Genomic DNA, 15741 nt, shown 5'->3' on the forward strand with positions numbered 1-15741 from the left:
TATGCACACAACCATACCTGCTTTGTGGTCCACAAATTGGGGATCCCCAAAATACGGATGCCATCTGTGTACATCCCACAGTTTTTGCGCAAACAACTAAGAAAAAAGGATTTTACAGGATTGTAAAAACCCACTGCAAAACGGAAAAGGATAGGAAAGATTCTAGGATTTGCAGCCTGGCCACATGGATGCGGACGGCACATGGATGACATCCGTGTCTGTTTTGTTTCGAATCCATAGAAATTAATGTGTCTGTGTGTTATTCATAAAAAATGCAGATCTCACACGGACCAAAAATACGGTCATGTGCATGAGGCCTTAATATAACAGTGATGTAGCTCCCCCCCCCCCCCCCCTCACAATTGGGCCAGCATGGGACTGCTGTAGTAAGTTTGATATGATCTTCTCCTGATGAGCCTAGATAAAGCCTCCCATAGAAGAGCATTGCACTTATCAATGTAATGTGTGATGCGCTAATTGAGCCTCTCAATCTTCTCTCTCTCTCTCTCTCTGGTCGCGATTAGGGATGAGCAAATTTCATGTTTTGAAATTTAGTTTTTGGTTCGTGTTGTGGTATAATGTGAACTGCGTTATGGATTCCGTTACCACAGACCAAAACGCAATTCCATGACGGATCGCATAACTGAATGCCTTTAGAGAAGACTATGGTCTGCATAACTGATCCGTCCAGTTTCCGTTATGCATTCAGTCATGGAAGTGCGTTATGGTCCATGGTAACGGAATCCATAACGCAATTCACATTATACCACAACACGAACCGAAAACGAATTTCAAAATATGAAATTCGCTCATCCCTAGTCGCAATGAATGGTCTGACTGACTAGGTCAAGTGAGGCTGCCATGCTAAAAATCCAAAGAAAGGAGGAAGGTAAAAGCTGAGGCAGGAAGTGGACTACATGGAGTAAATAAATAAAAAAATGATATCCAGAAAACCATCCTCGTTATAAAAAAAAAAGTGTAGTGAAATCCTATGAGCACCGCGGCCTTCTCAGTGCTTACCAAGCGCAGCGCCGTACATTGTATATTGCTCTGCCCCATTCACTTCTATTGGGCTGAGCTGTGCCTAGGCCACGTGACTGATGAAAGTGGAGAAGGTCGCGGCGCTCACAGAAGCATCGGTTCCTTCTCAAAAAGCTAATCAAGGGTCCCGATTGTCAGACCCATTCAGATACTTTATCAGTGTCAAACTCCTGGAAAACCCCTTTAATATGTGAGAAAAAAACATTCTGATAATGATGTCCCTTTAAACAGCATTTCTCCACTAAATGAAAAAATACCCATAGCTTGTGTCCCTAACAATACATAAAAAATACCACGCCTGATAAGACCTAAAGAGTCCTGAAAGCTTGTTGGAAAAAAAAACGACTTAAAACATCGGCCATTAAAAGGTATCATAACTGCAAGACTGTTACTTCATTACTCTTCTTGAGAGCAAACCTTACATTACATCTCCAACCACGGCAGTAAGGCTGGGTTCACATCATGTTTTATGCCTCCATTTAACGTATACATTAGAAAAAAAACATACAAAAATGCAGCACACCACATTCTTGTATCAGTCCAGTACATTTTTATTTATTTTTTTACAATGGAACTCTAGGTGAACGAATGGCACTGTATGGCGTCAGTCTGAGTCATCTGTTTAAAGGGGTTCTACAGTTTGTTTTAACTGATGATCTATCCTCTGACCGGCGGGGGTCCGACACCCGGGACCCCTGCCGATCAGCTGTTTGAGAAGGCAGCTGCACTCCAGCAGCGCCGGGGCCTTCTCACTGTTTACCACTGGCCCAGTGACGTCACGACTAGTATCACTGGTCTTAGCGCAGCTAAGCTCCATTCAAGTGAACAGAGCTTAGCCCCACCCAGGCCAGTGATACTAGTCGTGATGTCACTGGGCCAGCGGTAAACAGTGAGAAGGCCGCGGCGCTACCTTCTCAAACAGCTTATCGGCAGGGGTCCTGGGTGTCAGACCCCCGCCGGTCAGATACTGATGATCTATCCAGAGGATAGATCATCAGTTAAAGGGGTTATCCCATCATAATGATCACTGTTAAATCTGTTAATGATTTGACAGTGATCATTTTTGTAAATATACTTTATTAACAAATCCCCACCGATTTAGGATAAAATTCATACCCACTTACCTGATTGTTGTGACTCGGTCTCCCCTGGTTACGACCATTGTTCTTCTCCAAAAGCCGGAAGGTCGCGCTTGCCCAGAAGACGACTCCTTTTCTCCCGGCCGGTCCGCTCGCTGTTCTGAACGCGCACGCTGCCGCGCATGCGCGACAGTGACTTCTTCCCAACCAGAATAGTACAGAGCTGCGAACGCGCACGCCGGCTCTGTAGGAATAAGTCACCATTGCGCATGCGCGGCGGCGTGCGCATTCAGTCCAGCGCGCGGCACGGCCGGGAGAAGACTTCAATCAAGATGAAGCCCGCCCCCAGCCAGAATCCAGGAAGTGAACGCGCGGTGGCAGCAGGTAAGTATGAAAACGCTTAGTGGGATAACCCCTTTAAAACAAACTGTAGAACCCCTTTAACATATACGTTTTTTGTATACATTAAATGGATGGGAAAAACTGGATGTGAACCCACCCTAATATGCAGTGGTTAGAACGGGAAAAAAACGGGCTCAACTGCTATATTCTTGAAAGCTTTAGGGTCCATTCACATGTCCGCAAGTGTTTTGCGTCCCCATTGAAAATGAACGGACCCGTTTTGCGGACGTGTGAATGGACCTTTAGTGTAGATTGAAGATTTTTCTTTGTGGATTTTCTTCCATTTACCCCAGGGGAAGTAAGTAGGGCACCAAGGCCTGGTTCACAGGCTAGTTATGCTGTGACTGTGCATGTGGTGACTCTTTCAGCATATTGCAGTAACAGCAGTGTAGATGAGTTTACCAAATCTTATACACTTCTACTTAAAAATCTGCAGCATAAATTGACACGCAGTGCAGACTTTTAAACGCGTGGCATCTCAATTTATGCTGCGGATTTCAACGTTTGCAGTGCACTTCAAAATCTTCAACAAATCCGCGTACAACACTGGTGCAGATTTAGCCAGAGATTTTTCTTCCCACGTGGACGTATACTAGGGGTATGACCACACAGGGAAGTAGAATTTTTTTTTTTTTTTTTTTTGTGTGGGGATGAGATTTTTTATTTATTTTTTTGTCATCCACTGGTACTGCATGCAAATGTATCTGTCCCCTGTCCATCTTTATTGAACTCTGTGCCCCATGGTTGTGTGTGCTGTGAACCGGTAGGTTCTGGAGCTTGAGTGAATGTCAGGTGAGCAACATGCACACTGATCTGTTATATGCTGTAATAAAATCCAGTAAAGAAGTCAGTTCTCACAGTGGAGTCATCAAACAGATAGTGACACATGCCCTATGATGCCAGGGGGAGAAGAGCCTGATTTTTATAGTGTAAAACTGTAAACCTATTTTCCAGGGCTGTACAGAGGGTAGACTGGCATCGGTCTCTGTCCTTAGATCTTTCAGACCATAGTTGACTTTACATCAGCGCTGTGTTTTCCGAATTTCCGTTACGTCAGAGAAAAAATGGAAAAACATATCAATTTTGATCCATATTTGTTTAAATACGGTAGGTAGTTTGAGCATCGGTTGTGCTCAGTTTGTGTCCGTTTTGTTATTTCAGTCATTTTTAAGAAAGTGCTGTCAAAAAATGACTTGAAACCTGACAGAACTGACTTCACAACTAAGGCTCAAAATAAAATGGACCCCTTTTTGTTTTGTTTTTTGTTTTTTTCTTTTCTAAAATGGAAACCACAACGGTGAAGTGAACTCTTAGCGAGTCTTGGCTGCGGATTTCACACTTGCTTGACTCTTTAAGTGGTTTGGTGATGCCTTCTAGTAGAGCCATAGTTAAGTACGGTGTATTACTCTGCAATGTGTACTAGTGGGTGACACAGATTTATTTTGAAGAGCACACAGGGTAAAGGTCTTCTGCTTACTCTAAAGAGCATAGTTCATGATCTTTTGGTTTTCTGTGTTTGGACATGATCACACAGTGGAATTTTCAGGCAGATTTTGGCACCACACCTAAATAGTCCCATTGAACGTGGCTAAGGCTACATGCACACGACCGTATGTGTTTTGCGGTCCGCAAATTGCTAATCAGCAAAAAAAAGGGATGACATCCTTATGCCAACCATTATTTTTATTTTTGTGTAACCATGCCTAAAACGGACAAGAATAGGACTTCTTTTTTTTTTTTTTCTTTTTTTTGCGGGACTACGGAACGGACATACTGATGCGGATAGCACACTGTGTGCTGTCCGTATTTTTTGCGGACCGGTTAAAATGAATGAGTCTGCATCCTATCCGCAAAAATAAACGGACACTGAAACAAACAACGTTCATGTGCATGTAGCCTAAATCTGTATGTGTATCTGCCCCATGTCAAGCCACTAATCTGCGGCAGAAACACCATCAACCATCAGAATAATATATGTGCATTTGCGACAACTGTGACATTTTAGAGCCTTGTGCTTTTCCTATAAACTCTTTATAGGGTGAGAGCTTTTTATGTAAGGTAGTTTCATTGTAATTGGGTAAGTATGTATTAGGTGTCAGAAACATCCTGATTAGATTATGTATATATGATATATTCTTGTAGTGTTTCCTTAAGACAAAACTAGTTATGCTTAGCTGCTTTTTCCCTCCCCCCATAATTTGGTATTAGGTGCCTAGTACGGTATGTACTTTTTAGATAGTATAATGGGCTTATAATTGTGACACATGCCAATATAGTACATACTGGTTGTGTTGGGACTTCCTGGACTGTCAAATTTAGACGAGGCCTTTTTTTTATTTATTTTTTTATGTCTAGATATTTATGACCAGTTCCTGAGAGAGGTCATCAATATCAGATTGCTGGTGGTCGAACACCCCTTACCCCCACTGATCAGCTGCTGGCAGTGGAAACAACACGGTGGAGTCATCTACTGTGTAATGTCCGTCTTACTGCAGCGCAGCTCCCATTCATATGAATGTGGTTAACAAAAAGAGCTGATGGTGGGGGCACTGGATGTCAGTCAGTCCAAACTGACATTAATGACTATGCTCAGGATAGGTTGTCAGTATTTAGACACTGGAAAACCATTTAAACCTCTTCTGCTGGGACCTCACTAGTGACTGTAGTCTGTGTCAGTGGTGCAAATATTGTACCATTTCTGCTTCAACTATTTAAAAACCATTAAAATAAGTGAAACTGTATTTGATGCTAAACCAGAGATGATGTGAAGCCAGAGAGGTCTCCAAATCAGAACATCACATTTTAGAATGTGTAATAAGATCCAGTATGACCGGGATTAACTGAACCAGAATCTGACAGTACTTTGTGATGTATAGAATGCATTTTTCTAGGTTGCCAGTGCATTTACCCATCCTGTGTCCTTGTCAGCCTAGGCAAAACTCAATCTCTGAAAGTCATTCTTCATTTTGAAATAAAATCGGGCAGATTATTTCCACATGATGGGATTATTTTATTCATGCGGATCTTTTACCTGAATATATTGCCCATACCATGTTTTGTGATCCGCGGTTTGGAGCAGCGGGTGCTCCTAGATTAGCACTGAGGATTTACTGGATAGAAACCCAATCATAATTCAATATTGCTGTAAGGTTTCATTCACATTTCAGTATTTGATCAATTTAAAAGGGGAAATCAGAAATGGATGGAAAAAAAGTGAAGAATTAGAAATGTTTCCATTATGTGTTTTTGGATTTGCAAATACTGATGCAAAATGGTGATCAAAATACGCAATTGTGAATGATGCATAACAGCATAATCTCTCAGAATTGAAGACATACGTATCGGCCATTATACACTGCAAGTCTTGGCGATTGTAGTGGTGTTCTCACAGAAAAGTTATAACTGGCCACTAGCTCCACTGAGGTCAGGCATTTACATCATAAATACCTAGTTGGCTTTAATGATTTCCTGACCTTCTCTGATACACATACTACTATTCCGTTTTATTCCTTGTGGGGGTGTACTCTTTACTATGCACTCTTTATTCTCCAGTGCACTATTGGTATGCTGTCTCATATAGCTTGTTAGATCTATCTTGCGTTTCTCCATGTTTATGACCCGCTATTGGCATCTGTTTTGTAGGTCGTAGGTCTCCCCCTGCCAGAAGTGGACACAGATGTGTGGCAGATAATACGAATTTATATGTATTTGGTGGCTACAACCCTGACTACGATGAATCGGGTGGGCCTGAAAATGAAGATTACCCTCTCTTTAGAGAACTCTGGCGATATCATTTTGCTACAGGAACATGGCATCAAATGGGAACTGATGGTTACATGCCAAGGGAACTTGCATCCATGTCATGTGAGTATGGAACGTGTGGCTATAAATAAAAACTGCTGTGTTTTGGAACACATGGGGAGGTTAGTTACTAAGCTGAAATATGCCTGAATTAGTCGCATTTCAGGCGCAGACGGTGGAGCAACAGTTGGTTGCACCACTATCTGCTACTTCACCCCGCTCAAACCAGTTCTAAAATTGTGGGAGGTGGAATGCGACTGGCCGGAAGGCCCGTCTCCTCTACCATTTTCTATGCCTGTTTTAGGAGTAGAAAATGGTCTAAATGTAAGACAGCAAGGTAGTTGTCTTACGTTTAAAAGTGGCGGATCCACTGACAGCTTAGGGCTTTATGACGAATAAATGTGCCTCATGGTGGGAACACCAGGGTGTATTCAAAACTCGCACCATTGCTTTTGTGAAGAAGGCTATGTTTGGAGCCTCCATTGCAGATTCTGTCACATTTGACAGGAAACGGAGCGCTCCTCGTTTTCCCCCCTGCTGGCACCTTGGAGGAACACAACAGAAGCCATTGTAATGAATGGGGTCCAGTAGCGCTCGTTGTGTAGTGGATCCTGCTTTGCATCTAGAAGAAGTATTATTAGCGACTAGTATATGGTATTCTGTCCATTGTCCCCTCTTTATTTTAATCCCTGGGTTTCAGAATTATTCTTTAATATAGTGGGGAAAAATAGAAAAAAATATTGCAAACGATTATAAAAGTATTAAAAAATAATAATAATATTTAAACAGTGTGACATTTTGTCATGATACATTTTAAAGGTGAAACAAGGCATGGCACAACAGCATTCTATAAATGTACACTAAACATACATTCAATACCTCTCCCGTCTTCCCCTTACACACAAGTTCTGCTCAGCTGAATGGGTCTCTTTATACCAGGCATGGCCAACCTGCAGCTCCCCAGCTGTTGTAAAACTACAACTCCCAGCATGCTCTGTTGTACGCTGATGGCTGTAGGCAGTCTGAGCATTCTGGGAGTTGTAGTTTTGCAACAGCTGGAGAGCCTGGCCATCACTGCTGTATACTATAAGGAGAGTGACGAAAGCCGCTGCCAAACATTTCTGGCCCCGGCTTTTCCCGGAGAACAAAAGGATCAAGCAAAGACATTCACTAGTATAATCTGTGGGGGGAGACTCGGATGCTCCCCACACACATTAGTATGTCAACTGAACCCGCTGTTCTTGCCGGGTTCGGCCAACAAAAGTATTGTGTATTGCTAGCTTTAGTCCACTGGAGAGTTTATATCTAAGAAACTAGCTATAGTCCCCTAAACTCCTGAAGACTCTGGGTAGTGGTGAAACGGAAAGGGTGGTTTAATTAATGGCGCTGTTCCTGTGCATAATAAGGTTGGTGTGAGCGAACTGCAGCAGACACTATGCAGTGTAAAGACCCTCAGTGGGCTGTAAGCACATGTGATTGAAGATACTGTCTGTGATCACTTCAGATCTAATCACAGATGCCAGACTATTTTATCATACCAGAATTGGGGAGGGAGATGGATTTTACCTGTAGTAATAGTTTTATTTAAGGTTTCAGGTTGGTTGGAAAATGTATGTATAATATAGTCCTGAAATGGTCACGTAATCCTTTACCTCTACTTTGGCATCAAGCCCAAACTGCGGTAGCGCCCCATAACCTTCAGTAATCTTGCAGGGTTCACCTGTCTGGGCTACCAAACTCTTCTTATCTGCTCATAAAATCTTTTCTCGCCCAATTTCCTTGGGGGACACAGAGACCTTGGGTATAGCTCATCTCCCTAGGAGGCGTGACACTAAGTGAAAACTGTTAAGCCCCTCCTCCATCAGCTATACCCTCAGCCTGGAGAGAGAGACTGCCAGTTTTTGCTTAGTGTCCAAGGAGGCAAGACACTCCCTGCTCTGCAGGGCTGTTTTCTCCTTGTTTAAATTTAGATTTTTACTTTTTTCTTTTCTTTTTGTTCCAGATCATCAGGGACAACAGAGACGCACTAGACCTCTCTGTTTCTCCCGGGGTTGAGCTGCGCCAGTGCCGGTCACCCGCACTGCTGCCTCCCCCACAGAAGACAAGGTGGATCAGGGCAGCCCAGCTCCCCTACATCCCGCCAGCGCAAGGGTCGCCCGCACGCCAAGTCCCTCTCCCAGCGTCCTGCCACTACGGTGCCAGTAGCTGAAGGGGCGACCCTGCTGGAATGGACCGAGGGTGAAGACGACTATGGTGAGAGAGTGGCTTCTCCAGCCCTACGTCCCCCACCCCCCACCCTGGTCTCCTGCGTGCCTGACCCCCCATACTAGGCCTCTGGACCCTTCTGTCACTGCTGGACCTAGGCTGGCCCCTGGGGTGCTGCGGGGCGACAATCTACTCGCTGCTCCTCCCTTCTGGCCCTCATGGGACATTTTAGCAGCAGAATGCTGCGAATAGGCAGCCACATCGCCTCCCTTCACTTATCAGCGTCCCTCCTGGGAACGCTGTGCTCGCATCCGCACGGGCACCCGGTCTCAGGGTCCCCCCACCCCCTTACCGATGCGCTGCTCTGGGCCGGGGGCTTTTTTCCTGACGGCAGTGCTGCTTGAGTTTTTACTTCCCGGCCTGCTCGGCCGCACCTCCGGCGCTTCTTCCCGGCCTGCTGGGCCGCACCTCCGAGCTGGGCCGCACTCCGGCGCTCCTTCCCGGCCCCCGACTGTTCTGGCCTGCGGGGTAGACTCCCGCGGCCGGCATTTGGCTTGAGCACGATGCTCCAACGATTCCCAGGCTTCGGGCCTACTGGGCCGCATTCCGGCGCTCCACCCGGGCCCTTGACTTCCGGTCCGCGGGGTGGGCTTCCGCGGCCGGTTTGTACAGGCAGTCCGCTCCGGTTTCCTGTGCGGCCCCGGTCAGCCGGGTGCCGCAGAAAATTTAGGCCCCGGCTTCACGGCCTGCTAGGCCGCAAACTTCCGGCCTCTGTTGGAGGGGGCGGGAACTTCTCCAGGCGCGAATTCTTCCCGCCTGGAGGTTCTCCGCCCCCAGGGGATCGCGGCGCCGCCTCCTCCTCCTCCCTTCCAGGTTGGATGGCTGTTAACCCTTCGGGTACCGGCGGCTCCCGATGGGCCTATATGGCTGGCGCCCCCCCCCCTCTACTTCTATGCTGGGCACCTGTATGGTGGCACTTCTTTCTGCCTCAGTGAGGCTATTTTTTATTTAGAAATACATAAAATGGTTAACTAATGGATTTCTTGTGCGCTGCGCAGGACGCTGCAGCCTTATCTCAGTAGTGCCGCCTGTATGCGTGCTCCTTCCATGAGGGGCATGGTGTCGCACTCCCCGGCTGGTGCATGTTTCCCTTCTAAGTGGTTCTTGCCCTCTCCGGGATACAGCGCTGGCCAAGTGCATGCGCTCTCTTTTTTTTATGTAGGCAGAATTCGTCACCCTCCAGCTATGGTGCCTGCCATGTGCAGACAACCCCTTCCTAGGCGGGATACTGCACTCTCTCGGGTTGCAGGCTTGCCTGGTGCATGACCCCCCGCTTAGGTGGAATACTGCACTCTCACCGAATACGGTGTTGGCCATGTGCACGAGAACGCTGCACTCACTGGATTCGCTGCAGGCCATGTGCACAACCCCCTTCCATAGGCGGAATGCTGCACTCACTGGATTCGTTGCCGGTCTTGTGCATGTCCTCCTTCCATAGGTGGAATCTGCACTCACTGGATTCGCTGCCGGTCTTGTGCATGACCCCCTTCCATAGGCACCCCTCCCATAGGGGAACGCTGCACTTTCACTGGATTCACTGCCGGCCATGTGCGTGATTCCTTTCCATAGGCGAAACGCTGCACTCACTGGATTTGATACCGGCCATGTGCATGACCCCCTTCCATAGGCGGAATGCTGCACTCACTGGATTCGCTGCCGGTCTTGTGCATGACCCCCTTCCATAGGCGGAATGCTGCACTCACTGGATTCGCTGCCGGTCTTGTGCATGACCCCCTTCCATAGGCGGAATGCTGCACTCACTGGATTCGCTGCCGGTCTTGTGCATGACCCCCTTCCATAGGCGGAATGCTGCACTCACTGGATTCGCTGCCGGTCTTGTGCATGACCCCCTTCCATAGGCGGAATGCTGCACTCACTGGATTCGCTGCCGGTCTTGTGCATGACCCCCTTCCATAGGCGGAATGCTGCACTCACTGGATTCGCTGCCGGTCTTGTGCATGACCCCCTTCCTTTAGGCGGAATACTGCACTTCATTGGTTATGGTGCTGGGCAGCCGGCCATGTGCATAACCCCCTTCCATAGGCGGTATGCTGCATTCTCATTGGATTCGCTGCCGGCCTTGGGCATGCCTTCTTCCCTCAAGCGCCATGCATACACCCTCACTGACTGGGGTCGTTCTCTCGCCGGTAAGTTGCTGGCCGCGTGCATGACCCCCTTCCATGGTGGGATGCTTGCAACTCACTAAATCCACTGCCGGCCATATACATGTTCCCCCTTCCGTGGGCGGTGTACGGCACTCACTGGATTCGCTGCCGGCCATGGGCATGTCTCCTTTCCTCAGGCAACATACACACACTCTCACTGACTGTGTTTGTTCTCTCGCCAGTGTGCTGCTGGCCAGGTGCATGACCCCCATCCATGGCTCGCATTCTCCCTGGTTGCAATACTGGCCATGGGCATGGCTCCCCCTTCTGGGCAGCATACTGCACTCTCACCAGATACGTTGCTGGCCTCTAAGATGGGTGGAATGCTTGCACTCCCATTGGATACGGTGCTGGCCTTGTGCGTGACCACCCCTCATTCCATGGGTGGACTTTTGTACGCTCACAGGACTCACAACTGTCCTTGTATATGCTGTGCTGGACTTGTACTTGTCCCCATTCATTGGCGGAGTAGTTGTACTCTCACAAAATTCGGTGTTTGGTGGATTATTGCACACTCACTTAATGCTAGGATAACCCTGTGCATGTCCCCTTTTCACTAGGTGGACGTCCTGCTGGATGCGGTGTGGCCATGTGCATGGCCCTCTTCTGGGCGGAATATGGTATGTCTTACTTCTCTGAAGTAGGTACTGGTCTTGGGCATCACCCCCTTGTGGGGCGGGCTTTGCACGCTTGCTGCCCGCAATGTTTGCCAAGTACATTGCCCTCTCTTCTGGGCGGACTGCTTGCGTTCCGTCGCATGCCATACTAGTCTTGTGTATGTCCCCCCCTTCCGGTTGCACTTTGCACTTCCGTGGATTCTGTGGGACTCTGTGGCTGGCCCTCCTTGCTGTATGACTATTTCGCAGTGGGCGGACGCTCTTGTGCACTCTGTGCGTTGTTGGGCCGTGTATGCCTTCTCCTTCCGTAGGTGGGTTGGCTTTCTCACTGTTTATGGGGCTGCTTGTACGTATGCTTCCATTCTTCCTGCGACTTGACGTTTTTCTCTTGGGATACGGTGATTGCCGCCGGCCTGGCACTCTTCTCTGAAGAGATCTTTCTGTTCACCTGACCTAGACGGGCTCTATTGCTCTCTACTGCAGCGAGCTGGGTGGTATCCATTCTCTGTTCGGAGGGTATATTTTGTGTTTCCGTTGTGACGATATCCACCATATTCGTTGGCCCTTCCACCTGGGGAGTGTTTGTGGTTCCTAGATGCGTACCCATTAGTTACCCTGTGGCATTGCTTCCCAGCGCAAGCGGTCACATGGTCGAGAGTGCTGTCTCCAGCGTCCCTCGCAGTCTACGTTGGCTCTGGCGGGATTACGGTTCCCTCGCCTGTTGCCATTCCTCCTCTTGGATGCGTTTTGGTTTGAGTCCTTCCTGTTGGCACCCTCCGTGCTTCAGTTTGTTTGCTACCAGGTTCTAGCCGCTCTTTTCGAGCAGGTCGCCCAACTTCTCTTGGTTGCTCGATTACCCAGGTCCCAGGGACCTCCACTTTCGATTCATTAGGGTATTCGCCTTCTGCGAATTGGTGAGCCGGACATCTCAGAGTAGCGGTGTTCTGCTTTTGAGCGGTCCTGTGGCTTCCCTGTTGCCCACTCCTCCTTGCGGTTGGAGGGTGTCATCCGTCTTCTCGGCTATTTTCTCTCGACGGCTCTGTTTTGGCTTCTCCTGGGACAGTTTTACTCCGATGTGGCTTCTGCCCCGGCCAGGCTTCAGGGGCTGTTCCTTCACTGCCCTCCCCTCTGGGGAGACCATGGTTGTTCATATGGATGGTCCCGGTGTTCCTTCTGACCTCATACTGTCTCCATTGTTCACACTGGCTGTACTAGCTGTGTGCCTATTACCGGGTTTGCCGCATTCTGTCCTCCCGCTGGGTGCAGATTACTTTTACCATTCTGGGCGATGGTCCTGCTTGGACTTTACCTTCTCGGTAACCTGGCGGGCCTACTTTCTTCTGTCAAGATTACCCTTCAAGCCCCCACACCGGGACTGTAGAACACCTTCCTGGTGGCTACAACGACAAGGACTTTAGCCTGACTTGTCCTGGAGTCTGTTGGATGCTGGCCGGGTCCCTTTCGGTTCCTTCCGTTTGTCCATCTGCTCCCCCACTCCGCGTGGATACGGGACGGCGTTGCTCGGGGGCCGACGGGACCAGTTTTGCCAACCTTTTTGCCCGTGTCACTGATCTGCGCTTACTCGCATTGGGTTTCCTCCCGTCTGCCCAGACGAGTCCAGCGAGCACGCTAGTGTTCGCTCCCGGCCGTGCTTCGTCCGGGTTCTGTTGTCTGACTTAGGGTCTTAACTGGGGTTCTTTAGGAAGCTGGGCATTCACCCAATTCTGCCTTTCTCTTCCCATGATTCGGTCTTCTCCAGTCTGGCCTGGACCTGCGACTGGGACTCTGTTACTTGAAGTGTCTGGAGTTTTTTTGCTTGGACATCTCCGACTCTTGTCGACGCTCGGTCTCTTGTTTCCAGGAGGTCCGCGCCAAGGTTGACGGCTCCTGGGTGCTTTCCTCCGCTTTACTGCTCAAGGGCAGGGTTCTGTTTTTTTGGTGTCACCGTTCATTTCACCAGAGCGGTTGGTGCCTCCGCGGCCGGAGGCATTGGGCTTCAGCCATGTCATTGTGCAGGGTGGCCACTGTCTTCCTTGCACTCTTTACCAGGTTCTCCTGAGTGCGTACTCTGGCTTCGGCGGCGGCTGCTGCCTTGGGCCGCCTAGTTTTTTTGCAGGTGGCATTTCCTTGCTGCCTTCGGGTGCTTCGCCTTGGTGCTGTGGTCCCTCCCCTCTTGGACTGCTTTTGAACGTCCCAAGGTCTTCTGTGTCCCCCAAGGAAATTGGGCGAGAAAACGAGATTTTTGTATAACTTACCAGTAAAATCTCTTTCTCGCTCTTTCCTTGGGGGACACAGCACCCACCCATTCATTGGTTTTTTTCTGCACGGTTTCCGAGTTTTGTTTACCCGTTGGGTAGTTGGCTTGTTGTTTCCACTTGTTGGACTTTGCCTTTTCTCACTACTTGGACACGCAACTGGCAGTCTCTCTCTCCAGGCTGAGGGTATAGCTGATGGAGGAGGGGCTTAACAGTTTTCACTTAGTGTCACGCCTCCTAGGGAGATGAGCTATACCCAAGGTCTTCTGTGTCCCCCAAGGAAAGAGCGAGAAAGAGATTTTACTAGTAAGTTATACAAAAATCTCGTTGTTTCATGGCTGAAAGACAGCAGCGTTTTAGCCTCTGTATTTTGCTCATAACATTTCCACCTCCTGTAGTTCTACTGAACTCCCATTTTAATGAACATAGAAATAAATTATGATACTAATTGGGTGCAGTATAACGTTGCGCAAGGCGTCCAGGAGGGAACTTAAATTAGCAGAGGCCTTTACTTCCTCCCTGCTGATGTCTACTGCATGAATGGATTGATTTGGATAAATGGCTAAAATAATCTTCCACAAGCAGGGTAGTACAGGTTATTTGTCTTTAGGGGAAGATTTGAAACTAACAAAGTTCTGCTATTATAGATGCATTCGCATGGAATCAAGTGGCAGACTGCTGTGTGTGAGGGGGGAGTAACCACAGTCTTGTATTTAAGGGAATCTCAGACCACTTTAGGCCTATTTCACATGGCCGTTGCGGGAACACACGTGATTTTTCCGCGCGAGTGCAAAACATTGTAATGCGTTTTGCACTCGCGTGAGAAAAATCGTGCATGTTTGGTACCCAAACCTGAACAACGTCACAGAAGTTCAGGCTTGGGATCGGTATTCTGTTGATTGTATTATTTTCCCTTATAACATGGTTATAAGGGAAAATAATAGCAATAATGATTGGGTCTTCATCCCGATCGTCTCCTAGCAACCGTGCGTGATAATCGCACCGCATCAGCACATGCTTGCGATTTTCACGCAACCCCATTCATTTCTATGGGGCATGCGTTATGTGAAAAACGCTGAATATAGAGCATGCTGCGATTTTCACTCAACGCACAAGTGATGCGTGAAAATCACCGCTCATGTGAACAGCCCCATAGAAATGAATCCGTCGGTATTAAGTGCGGGTGTAATGCGTTCAACTCGCGCATCGCATCCGCGTGGGATACTCGCCCGTGTGAAAGGGGCCTTATGCTGCCTAGTCAGTGACAGAGACCCTGATATGTTTGGTCACTTTGACCATCTAGTTTCTGAGCAGCACCGGTGAGCCAAGTTCTGATTCTGCATAGTCTAATGCATGATTTAAGGGGTCCTGATATTCAAGAGCTCCCAGCACTCCCTTCCCCCACCATTGGTTAACCGTTCTCTACCTATGATGTGTATAGGAAGAGAGCTGCCCGTCATCTGTGGGAAGGGGGAGATCATGCATTGCAATGCTTGTCTCACTCTAGTGCTAGTCAATGGGGATTTAAGAGAACCACTGGGTCAGTCCAAGCAAGTGGCCCACTGTATTGATCAGCGTGTTTGTCACCAGTTTATACCACCCTTGGACAGGACAGCATGCGTGTAGAAACAGTGACCAGGCTGCAGATCCCCTGTATCTGTAACATGGCAGCCAAGGTCTGCAGCACACATTGCACAGTACATGAGGCTCCAAGTTACCTGTGAAGTTTACATTTTTTGTTGGAGGTACACTTTAAGTAAAAAATGTGTGGACAGTAGTTGAAATATTATTCAGCAATCTCATCTGATGTGTTTTTTATTACCTTGTAGTGGTTTTACATGGCTACAATCTCCTGGTTTTTGGAGGCACTGGCATCCCATTTGGTGAGAGCAATGGTAACGATGTTCATGTCTGTAATGTGAAGTATAAAAGATGGGAAAAGCTAAACTGTGACGGAAAGAAACCTAACCGCATTTATGGCCAGGTGTGTATCCCATTACTAGAGTATGGATATGTTATCAGCCTAGGTAAGGCTCTGTTCACATCTGCGTTGTGAAATCCAGCAGGCTGTTCCTCTGCCTCACAGAGTTCACCATATCCGGCTTAATGCCGCAAA

General features: G+C 48.0%; 1 protein-coding gene across 2 annotated transcripts in view; it reads left to right on the forward strand.

Annotated features, from left to right (window-relative positions):
- Nucleotides 1–15741, forward strand: part of KLHDC10 (kelch domain containing 10) — a 56292-nt gene that overhangs the window by 14097 nt on the left and 26454 nt on the right. For both annotated transcript variants that reach the window (XM_044279990.1, XM_044279989.1), the window contains 2 exons: nt 6165–6386; nt 15455–15609. In XM_044279990.1, coding sequence (XP_044135925.1) covers nt 6165–6386; nt 15455–15609 — 377 coding nt within the window. The remainder of the gene's footprint in view (nt 1–6164; nt 6387–15454; nt 15610–15741) is intronic.

This window comes from Bufo gargarizans, chromosome 2 (genome assembly GCF_014858855.1).
Source record: "Bufo gargarizans isolate SCDJY-AF-19 chromosome 2, ASM1485885v1, whole genome shotgun sequence".
NCBI classification, from domain to species: Eukaryota; Metazoa; Chordata; class Amphibia; order Anura; family Bufonidae; genus Bufo; species Bufo gargarizans.